Genomic DNA, 12,015 nt, shown 5'->3' on the forward strand with positions numbered 1-12,015 from the left:
AAGGGGAAAAAAAAACAGGATTACTAAGCATTACTAACTTTGGACTTATTCACCAACTATGCACCATTAGGAGGATTAACACAAAACTCAGGCCATGAGGGTTTTCACAATAAAACTTTCAAAGTTGTCTGTCTTTGATGGACTCTAGTAACTGTCGAAGCCTCCTTGGAGTGAGGCTGAACTGAAGCATGGCAGGAAAGCTGTCCTCACTCTGGTCTCTGTGGTAAAGAACTGAAGGGCCATTTAAGTTAAAACCACAAAATAAAAGAATGGAAATTCTCAACGATCATTTCTGAAACTTATATTGCTTGTTTCACCTATCAGGATCAAAAAAACAAGGTAAGCAAGATAGAACAAACTACCAACAGATTTTTTGCCTTCTATTTTATTTTAAATACAAATGAGAAATGGATTTTGATGAGAGAAGAATGTTGAAAATGTTAGATATTGTTGGAAGCTGGAAATGACATAGGAGGTACACATGAATTAAAAAACTGTACCACTTCTGTTTTCGAAATATTCTTCAGATTTTTTTTGAAGTGAGCTCTACACTCAACATATGGGGCTCGAACTCACAACCCTGAGATCAAGAGTCACAGGCTCCACTGAATGAGCCAGCCAGGCGCCCCATATTCTTCAATTCAAGAATGCCGTGGTAGGCAGAACATGGCCTCTCAAAGACGTCCACATCCTAACCCCTGCAATCTGTGAAAGTTACTTTACAAGCAAAAAGGGATGTATGTAAATTCAAGACCCTGAGATGAAGAGATTATCCTGGATTATCTGGTTGGGCCCAATCTAATCACGAAGGTCCTTAAAATCAGAGAATCTTTCCTACCTACAGTCCGAGGGAGAGGTGACTATGAAAACATGCTGGCTTTGAAGATGGAAGAAGGGGCCCCAAGCCAAGGAATGTGAGCACTCGTAGAAGCTGGAAAAGGCAAGAAAACAGATTCTCCCCCAGAGCATCCAGAAAGGAATGCAGCCCTAAGGACACCTTGATTTTATCCTCAGTGAGATCCATGTTGGACTTCTGACCTAAAGCCTGTAAAATGATAAATTTTTGTTGTTTTAAAAGCCACTAAAGTTGTGAATATTTGCTCCAGCAGCCACAGAAAACAAACACAAATGCTAAGAGTACTCCAGGTTAACTTCCAAGACACAATCCACATCTACGTTAAGGTCAGGTGTATAAAAGGTTTAGTACCTTCACAAGGCATGCAGGGCCCTTCTCCCCTGGCAGTGGAAAATTCAGGTCAAAGGGAGAAGAGAGGTTCAAGAAGTTCAGCTGTTGGCCAGTAGAAGCTTCAGTTTCTAAACGTTTTGGCTCTCCACACCACTGAAGACCACCAACACTCCCTAAATTCAAAGAACAGCACTGTACTTAGTCATTTTTAAGGCTTCCTGGAGAGAAAGAACATTCCTAAAGAGCCTTTCAAGTCTGATATAAATGATGCTTCTGAACTCAAAAACTTCAAGCTGTTATAGTTCTTAGGGAAGTACATATGCTAACAAAGCCTTTGTCTGACCTAAAAGAGAACAAAGATTATAAAGATCTGAAAAATTTAATCATTTCTCCGATACAATAAAATGGCAAAAAACTCCCCCCTTCAAATCTCAAGTGTAAGTATTTTAAAAGTTAATATTTAATACAGTTACTTTGACATCTTTAACCTAAGAAATACATTGTCTACTGATAACAAACCCACCTTGGTAGAACATACTTTTTCTACTTATTACGCAGAATAAAACCATATAGCAATAAATTCATTTACCAAATACTTAGTAATATCCATTGTGTAACTAGGAATCAGACTAGTTGTTGGGGATACAAAGATGATTTTAAAAATGCCCTCTCTCCCTGAAGTGGTCATAGCTTAGGGCTTATAACTAATTAGAATCAACAGATAGTTTGCCACACCATAAAATATTGTTCAGCAATAAGAAGGAATAGACTATTGATACACGCAACAACCTGGATGGATCTCAAGTTTTGCTGAATGAAAAAAGCCAATCCACAAAGTGTACATACTATATGATCCCATTTACGTAACTTATTTTTTTTTAGGGTTAATGCTAGACCGGAATCTTTTTTTTTTTTTTTATAATTGAAGTATACCTGACTATGCAACATTCTTGCAATAAAATAACATTAGTATAGAGATGAAGAATGTATTAGTGTTTGCTAGGGGTTAGGGACTTGTGGGGAGGGGAGAGGCAGGAGAGCAGTGGGCAGGACTCTAAAAGGACAACTCAAAAGATGTAGGCAATGAACTGTTCTGGATCCTGACTGTGGCAGTGGCCCCATGAGTCTACACATGATGACACTGCCCAGAACAAAATACACGCACACAAATAAGTGCATGTAGGAAATGTGAATCTAAGGTCGGTGGGTGGTAGCAATGTCCATTTCCTAGTTATGATATTCTACTAGAATTATACAATATGTTACCATCAGGGGAAACTTATTTCTTACAGCTACATGTGATCTACACTTATCTCAAAAAAATTTTTTTGAATATATATAGCTTGAAAGATTACCTAGAAACCGACAAACAAGTTATGCTGTAAATAATGCACTCAAATGTACAAAAAACCCTACAGTCTAACATCCAAATAAAAGCAAAAAAGAGGAGAGAGCATCAGTTGCTTAGGTGATAACAGAATTACCATATATCCTGGATTCTAATGTTACTTGTTATGATACACCATTAATTTTAATAAACATTTGGGGGGTGGGTGAAGAAAAAGAACACCCCCACATTTGTATAGATTTACTATAAAACATTCCGATATTAAAAACATTAAAGTATGCCTTAGCTCTAAGGAAATATAGTAATATTAACTTATAAAATAGGAAAATATATGGTTAAATGAAATTCATTAGTAATTCTTTGTTTGCCACTCTCAACCCAATCTTACAGATGCCCCCTAACTAGACTGACTTGTTTGACCCCCTCACCCTTCAACTTGCCCTCTGATGATGGTCCTAAAGAGAAGTAAGTGACTGGACACAAAGGTAGGAATAAAGACAAACTTATCTACCTGCCACAATAAAGACACTCACTGTTCCTAAACACCGTGATTGGTGAAATCAAGAATGAAATATGCCAATTCTGAAACTGTCTCATGCTCTTAGATATTACAACTTTTGATCCCCCTGTGTTAATCAGAATTTATTGGGTTTTCAGCATGTTTCGAGATCAAACCACTACAAATGTGCGTAAATAGAACAAACAGAACTGTGACTATTCTAAGGGCTCTCTGCTCTGAAGTTGAGGACAAAGTTACCTAGTACATCACAATTTCATGGTTTTCCTCTATGTTTTCAAACTCAATAAATTAAAGTACCACTATCTTGGGACACCTGGCTGGCTCAGTCGGTTAAGCATCTGCCTTTGGCTCAGGTCATAATCCCAGGGTCAGGCTCCCTGCTTAGCGGGGAGTCTGCTTCTCCCTCTCCCTCTGCCCCTTGTGTGCATGTGTGCACACATTCTCTATGCCTCTCTCGCTCATGAATAAATAAAATCTTTAAAAAAAATAAAAATAAAAAATAAAGTACCACTATCTCAAAAGGAAAACAAAAAAAGGATGTTTTCAGATAAAAAAAAAAAATTTTTTCAGGATAAAGTACTAGGCTTTCATATTACTTAGGAGCTGAGATAAAAATATAAAAAATGAGAAAAAGACCCTTCTCAACTAACCACCTGAGACTCTTACAAACTAATAGGAAAGCAGACACTTCTCACTAAGAGATGCCTAACTGCTCAGTTATGAAACACAGTTGACCAAAGAGTATTGCAGAAACCCTCAAAACTGTTTGTAACAGCGATGAAGTTGAATGCAAGGTTGTCAAATCATTGTCAATTCCTAAATCTAGAGCTAAATTACACAACAATTAGTTCTGAAAATGGATCTGAGAGAGGAATGTACAGAAAGCCTGTTGGCACACACTACCTGCTTGCCTGGCACCTGCATGTTGGTCTTTCTGTTTACTGGGCTGCAGGTCCATATCTTCATCATCTTCGTAACTCCTCTTGTGACGACTGGGAGTGTAGGACGTTGAAGGACTAACTCGAGCTTGGTTTGCGTTAACATAGGCGTTAAATGAAAAGTTAAGGAAAATCTGCCATGAATTGAGGAATATCCTAATTACAGAGCTAATAGAAGATTATTGGTTTGGCAATTTGGTTAAAATTAAAACATCCTTTTAAAAGACTGGACTTCCAGTTTTGATCATGAGAGTAGCAGCTTAACCTCATGCCCCCTACCTGTGCTATAAAGAAATTGTACAACTGGGGGTGCCTGGGTGGCTCAGTCGTTAAGCGTCTGCCTTCGGCTCAGGTCATGGTCCCAGGGTCCTGGGATCGAGCCCCACATCGGGCTCCCCGCTCAGCGGGAGGCCTGCTTCTCTCTCTCCCACTCCCCCTGATTGTGTTCCCTCTCTCGCTGTGTCTCTGTCAAATAAATAAATAAAATCTTTTAAATTAAAAAAAAAAAAAAAAAGAAATTGTACAACTGGACAAAAGACTTAAGCAACTGTTTTCAGTCACTGAACACCGTAAGGGAACATAAGGTTATAATCCTTGAATAAGGAAACACACCGGTAAACTCCACAATCTTCCCAGTTTTCTCTTGGGAACATTTCCCAAACTGCAACAAAGAGAAGTGAAGGCCCTGCCCTTGCTGGGTAGAGAAACCGACTGCACAGTTCAGGGCTACTGAGCAATTGGAAGTTGCAAAACAGTAACAGAGAGGCAAGAGTTGCAGATAAAGACACAGAAACCTGTGCAGGTTCCATCTGGGTCTCTGGCTGAACATACAACCATGGATTTATAAGTCCTTGAGGGCTAGCAGGGAACAGCTGCTAGTTGGCTGGGAGTTAAGTGGAGATTCTGGATTTGTACAATACTAGAACTGGACCCTCATGAACATCTTGGGCACTTAGGTGTGACCCAGAAATAGCATATCTCATGAGTTAGGACTACGTCCTACAGGCCAAGGGCTATTCCATACCCACCTTAACAAATCCCAAAATCAAGCCATGACGTCAAAGTGATCCACTCAAATCACCTGCCTGTCGGAACAAAATGCCACATTCTTGGAAGACAAAACCAAACTCTACAATGCTGTACATCAGCATACAGGAACACATTACTAGTTATATATGAAGAGGCAAGAAAATATGACCTACAATCAGGATTAAAAATAATCAATAAAAACAAACCCAGAGATGACTCTGATGTTGGTATTAGCAGACAAGGACACTAAAAAGACAATCTAAAATTCACCATTTTTTTAATATATAGCCTTTATTACATTGAGGTACGTTCCCTCTAAACCTTAAAATTTACAATTTTAAAAGTCAAGATAGACGAGGTGCACCTGGGGTGGCTCAGTTGGTTAAGCATCTGCCTTTGGCTCAGGTCATGATCCCAGGGTCTGGGATGGAGTCCCCCATCAGGCTCCCTGCTCAGCAGGGAGTCTGCTTCTCCCTCTCCCTCTGCCCCTCCCCAATGCTCGTGCTCACTCTCTCTCTCTCTCAAATAAACGGTTAAAATCTTAAAAACAGATAGAGGAGTCAAAGATGAGGAATGTTAGCAGGGAAATGGAAACAATGAAAAAGAACCAAATGAAAAATCAAGAACTGAAAAATAAGATATCTGAAATGAAAAACAAAACCAAAAAACCCCAGAATCTCAGTCACCTGGAGGACAGTAACATCTAATGATTATGTGACTGAATCCCCAGAAAATGAGACAATGACAAGAGACTGGGACAGAAAAACATTTGAAGAAATAAAGCTGAAACATGAAAAATACCAGTCCACAGATCCAAAACTTCAAAAATACCCAAGCAAGATAAACACAAAAATACCCACACCCAGCCACATCACAGTCAAACTGCTGAAAACCACAGAGAGAAAGAGAGAACATCAGAAGCAGCCGGAGAAAAATCAAAGATGTTACACACAAGGATACAGTAAAATGATGGCTACCATTTCATCAAAAAGCAATGGGGGCCAGGGGCACCTAGGTGGCACAACTGGCTGAGCATCTGACTCTCAATTTCGGCTCAGATCATGATCTCAGGGTCGGGGATTGCAAACAGGAGGGGCACCTGGGTGGCTCAGTCGTTAAGCGTCTGCCTTCCGCTCGGGTCATGATCCCAGGGTCCTGGGATGGAGCCCCGCCTCGGGCTCCCTGCTTGGCGGGGAGCCTGCTTCTCCCTCTCCCACTCCCCCTGCTTGTGTTCCCTCTCTTGCTATCTCTCTGTCAAATAAATAAATTCTTAAAAAAAAAATAAAGCAAACAGGATAATATATTGTGGGCTCTACAGTTTAAGTACAAATGAAGTGTATGACAACAGCAGCACAAAGAATGAGGGGGATGAATGGAAGTAAACTGTTGTAAAGATAAAGGAACAAAGAAGAAATCACAATGAAAATTAGAAAATATTTTGAGTTGAATGATGGTGAAAACAAATCAAAGTCTGTGGAATGCAATCAAAGCAGTGATTAGAAAGAAATGTATAGCCTTCAATGATAATACAAGAAAGGGAAGATTTGAAATTAATGATCTGAGCATCCACTTTGAGAAGCCAGAGAAAAACTGAAGCCAAACTAGCATAAAAGAAAATAAGAGCAAAAGTCAATGATAGAAAACAGAAAATTAAACAGTTGGTTCTTCGACGAACCACCACCAACACTGATCAAGAATAAAAGAAAAATTAATTAACATTACTGGAAATGAAAAGAGATCACTGCTAGATATCCCCCAGACATGAAAAGGAAAATAAGGAAATACTATGAAAAGCTTTGTTACTGACATAAATTCAGTAACTGAGACTAAATGATTTTGAAACAATTCCTTGAAAGATACAACTTATCACAACTGATGCACAGAAAAAACTGTTAAAAAACCTAGTTGAAAATCTTCTCACAAAATGCCAGCCCCCAAACTGGAAACAACCCAAATGCTCATCAAGTGGAAAAGATATAAACAAATAAAATCAGCAATAAAAAGGAACGAGCAACTCACACACACACACACACAAGAATGAATCTCAAATGTGTTATGGAGAACAAATATCAGACACAAAAGACTCTGTATGATTCCATTTTTTGGCACACAGAAAAGGTAAAATGAAGCTACAGTGAAAGGAATCAGGACAGTGGTTACAAAAGGAGAGAGAGGTGCCTGGAAAAAGACACAAGGAAACTTTCTGACACAAGTTCTTTACTTTTACGGGTGTGAATTAAATGGGTGTGCACTTGTCCACTGAAGTGCACCCTTAAAATCTATGCATCTCAGGTATGTGTGAACTATGCCTAAAAAAATTACTAACTAAAAAAATCAAATTAAAAAAAATAAAAAGGATACCAAGATGTTTCAACATCTCTCAAAAGAGCCAACATGTTGTTTTCCCTTAAGAAATGCAGAATTAGTTCTAATTTGAAACTATGTTTTTAATTATGGTGCTCTTTTTTTTAGTACCTTTAAATCCACCTCAATCTTTTTAACAGTATTTCACTATAGGAATGTACCACAATTTTATCATTTCTCAACGATGCATACTTGGGTTGTTTTATAACCTTTCTTGTTTAGGACAAACCAAAAACACTTCATTAAAATAAAGCCAACCTCTGTAAATGAAGAACAATTTTTTTCCAGCTAACTTCATTGGTGTAAAAAGACTAAGTTTCTAAAAACTCGAAATTTAATTGTGGTTTCTTCAATTAAGAAAATAATCAGGAACCACTCAACACAGAAGAAACTTCAGATAAAGGATATTTCTTTTACCCATGTAGATTCCCCAGGCACTGGGACACAATAGAAAGTCTGTCTTTCCAAAGTGGTAGTTCGTGGGGAGTTTAAATCAACTTCTTGTTGAGGCTGTGATATATACAAAAAGTGTATTTAAAATTTTATTAAGAAAAACAAAAATTTTAATTAGCAAACCACATATTCATGTTATTTACAAAACTATAGTAAATATTTCACGTTAAGAATTAACAAGCAAATACCAAATCCAAACTCATTTTTTAAAAAGGAAAATGGACATAAAATCATTTCACATGCAACCATCAATATACTACCTTCCCTCAAGTCCATAATACACAGCACCCTGTTACAAAATTAAATCTTTTAATAAACAGTATACTTTATTTTTTTCAAAGACAAAGCACTGTCTCTTTCATAGACCACATCAGTATCAGCCTATAAAATAGGAACTTAATGAAATATTTATTAGCAGTAACTGTGAAAGGAGATTTGAGTCAGATATTATTCCCTAGAAAAGGAATGTTCCCCATTTCAAATATACTGAGAAAATCCTGAGTTAGAAAGAACTCAAGATGTAATATTAAAATATTACTTTAATAAGCATATACTACTTTTAGTACATACATTACAAAAAAATCTCTTAAAAGTAAAATAAAATGTATATTCCATCTTGGGGGCGGGGGGAAAGACCCAAGAGACATCAAGTCTCAGCCTGAGCTAGTATATACACAAACAGGGCTTTCTGTGTGTTTCTTTCTTTCCAGGCCCAAAGTTTTCCTGGTTTGGTGCTTTTACTTACGATCTTTAGCAACACAATACGAACTCTCGGCCTTCAGCAGTGTCACACATGGACAGACTCACCTATTTTCCTATTTCCAGATGCTGAGATTACTAGCCTATGGTGATACTACATTACTGTGTATTGATAGATTAGGCTAATATGACTTAGGGTTCCTCAAACAAGGGACACAGCAAGTATTTATAAAGTTGACTCATTAGACTTGGCACCACATTTTACTTCATAGAAACACTCTCAAAGAAAAAAGACATTGGGAGACCTCAAGTTCATCATGTGCTAAGATAAGCAAATCCATCTTTCACAAGTCCCCCTAAATAATTACAGGAAGTTACATTTTTGTTTAATATAATCTTCGCAGCAACCTTCCAAATTAGGGCTGTTTTTCTGTCCAGATTGGCCCTGAACTAGAACACTTTACTCAATCAGGCACAGCTTCCATTGTGAATTAAGGTGTGGTATTAGGGCTTATAAATCAATCTCTTGAGGTTTGGGTAAGTGGGAGTCAGACTCCCAGAACGTAAAAAGCCCCAGATAATCTGATTAAACTAAGACTCTGGATCACCAAAGCAGAGAACTAGACCCAGAAAGAAGGTAACTCAAACTAAGGTGCCACCTTTCTACTTAAACACCTGCCTGATCAATCCCCACCTGTGATACTTGTTTTTTCCCCCCAACAATTGACAGTTACCATCAGTTTCAGTAGAACCACATGAAAAACCAATTTTAAAAAATGTAGATATACTGTAGTTCCTCTATAACTGCTTTTCTAGTAAGTTTCTACCTCAAGACTATCCCTTTCACAACCATAATTATATCTAGTGTCCTCTGCCTTCTTGCCTCTCCCATTACTGATACGTAAGTTTCCATTACCTCTCTTTATCAAAGAAAGTTTAAATTTATTAAAAACTTTTTTCCTCCTAGGAAAAGGCGGCAGGATTTAATGAAATTTAATTAAGCAAGTGTTAAGCCCTAAGTTAATCTTCCACTTTTATTTTAAAAGAATTTATCATAACCTCTAATTTTGAAAGCAAGTATAGAGATACAAGGAAAAGGAATTAGTTTTGTTATTTACAATACTCCACCTTCTAAGAGATTTTTAAAAGATCAAAAACATACCAGAGAAACTTAAATAAAAGGTAAATAAAACATTTCACATGACTTCTTAGAACTTTACACACAAAATACACTTAAGATCAACCAAAAGAAATTCACTGCTTAAGAAGAAATTCTTATTAAAATATTTTATATGTCTTAAGGATACATACCCCACACTCTGCTACATCTCTGTATTTTCCAAAATGAAGGACCTATGATCCAAAACAAAGGATAACAGCATCATATATCTGAATCAAAACCACCATAAACAACACAAGGATAAAATTAATACCAATATTTATAAACAGAAAGTTTCATGAAGAAAAGCAATACATACACGTGCTTTTGTGTTTCGGTTAACCGTTTCATAAACTCCCATGTAAAACTCAGGGTCAAACATATCCTGAATCATGCAACGAAACTTCACAAAACTGTTAGGTTTCAAATAATGAAGGGGAACTTCATTCAGTGATGGTACCTTAAAGGAAAACAAGTCAATAAAATACTCGTATCTGTAAAACGTTAAGCACATGTACAGAGACGGTATATCCAGAACCACCCCCCCCAAACACACACATACACACACCCAGCCCCATTAGGAAGCCAGTGATCTCAACAGTCAACACAACAAAAGTGCTAAGCACAAAAGTATTTTTTATGTTCTTCCAAGTTTGCATCATGACATCTGACTCTAATGTAAAAGGATGCTCTTCCTTAAGAATACTTCTCAAGTAGCAGAAAGTCATTTGCTTTGTTGAGCTCTTAAGACTAGTACATGCCAATTCTCTTTAAATGAAGGGAATAAAACAAAGATATCTGGGACTCTCACAACTACTGATTTTTTTGGGGGGGGGGGTCTTAGAAAGTAACATGGTCAATTACTGCCACCTAGAGGCACCAACACAGAAGCACTGAATTGCTTAAATTTAAATTTCAGTCGGAAGAGGGCAAAATCTTCCAATACATATGCACTTAAAGCAGAAGACAGTACACATTAATGTATATAGTTTTAAATTTTAGTGCTCGCTTCGGAAGCACATATACTAAAATTTTATGTGGATTACGACTCTACTGAGAGAAACTGAAAGTCGGCCCAACCCTCTCCCCTGCAAATAGCAATAAACTTACCCATTTAGGAGCGTTATTTTCCTTCAGCTTTTCCTTAAAATATTCAATTACTTTCTTCTCCCAGTCAGAATTAACTCCATTTTGGGCTGAAAGAAAAATATACTTTTCAGAGCTAAAGGGACAATGCCTAACAACAGACTAGGGTCAGGTGACATTCTAGTGGCATGCCGCCGCACTGGGCCCTCAGGAAGCCGCCCTAAGAGGGGGTGCGTATTAGGATGCAGGGCAGCGCTGCCCTCGCGCAGGCTCTCAGAAGCCAGCAACCTAGTTGAGAATACCCACAGAATGAGATATGAAGCCACCTGGACAAAGCACAATGCTCTTTGAAAACATTTTTATACAGATTTTTTTTTTTCTTTATAACTACCCTGAAATGAAAAGAAGGTGCTCTAAAAAAATTTTTTTTCAATTTGGGAATAATTTCAAACTTTCAAAAAAATCAAATGAATAGTACAAAGAATACCTGTATCTTTGCTCCATGTGCTTTATCTAGTCCCTCATATATACATTTTCCTGACCCATTTGAGATTGTTACACACATCATATACTTTTGCCTTTAAGTATTTCAATGCCTGTTTCCTTTTTTTTTTATTAAAGATTTTATTTATTTATTTGTGAGAGAGAGAGAGAGAGAGCACAAGCAGGGGGAGTGGGAGAGGGAGAAGCAGGCTCCCCGCCGAGCAAGGAGCCCGATGTGGGGCTCGATTCCAGGACTCTGGGATCATGACCTGAGCCGAAGGCAGACGCTTAACCGACTGAGCCACCCAGGCGTCCCTCAATGCCTGTTTCCTAAGAACAAAGAGGTTATCTTACATAACAGTACTGTAACTAACCTCAGGAAATTCAAAACTGATACCATACTTTTTATCTAACCTATCACCATATTCCACCACTATCCCTGACTGCACTTCTTCCTCTTTAGTACAGGAACCAGTCTGGGATCACATATTGCTCTTAGCTACCATGTCTCTTTAATCTCCTTTAATCTGGAACAGTCCCTCAATCTTTATCTGTGTTTTATGACATATTTAAGAGGAAAACAAAACCTGTAAAAAAAAAAACATGAGGAATGCTCCTCACTTTGGGTTTGTCTGATGTTCACTGATTAGACTGCAGTTGTGCACTATCAGTCAGGCTGTTCCCTTAGTGATGCTGCGTCCTTGTAATGGTACCATCTAGAGACACCATGACCACCTTCCCCTCACTGAT

At 37.9% G+C, this 12,015-nt stretch overlaps 1 protein-coding gene across 2 annotated transcripts in view; it reads right to left on the reverse strand.

Moving 5' to 3' along the window:
• The window catches only part of MCMBP (minichromosome maintenance complex binding protein), a 47,448-nt gene that overhangs the window by 16,302 nt on the left and 19,131 nt on the right, over window positions 1-12,015 (reverse strand). For both annotated transcript variants that reach the window (XM_032423259.1, XM_032423258.1), the window contains exons 2-7: window positions 10,807-10,892; window positions 10,016-10,156; window positions 9,849-9,890; window positions 7,794-7,895; window positions 3,958-4,102; window positions 1,208-1,359 (exon numbers count right to left, since the gene is read on the reverse strand). In XM_032423259.1, coding sequence (XP_032279150.1) covers window positions 1,208-1,359; window positions 3,958-4,102; window positions 7,794-7,895; window positions 9,849-9,890; window positions 10,016-10,156; window positions 10,807-10,892 — 668 coding nt within the window. The remainder of the gene's footprint in view (window positions 1-1,207; window positions 1,360-3,957; window positions 4,103-7,793; window positions 7,896-9,848; window positions 9,891-10,015; window positions 10,157-10,806; window positions 10,893-12,015) is intronic.

Source organism: Phoca vitulina, unplaced genomic scaffold, assembly GCF_004348235.1.
Source record: "Phoca vitulina isolate PV1807 unplaced genomic scaffold, GSC_HSeal_1.0 scaffold28, whole genome shotgun sequence".
NCBI classification, from domain to species: domain Eukaryota; kingdom Metazoa; phylum Chordata; class Mammalia; order Carnivora; family Phocidae; genus Phoca; species Phoca vitulina.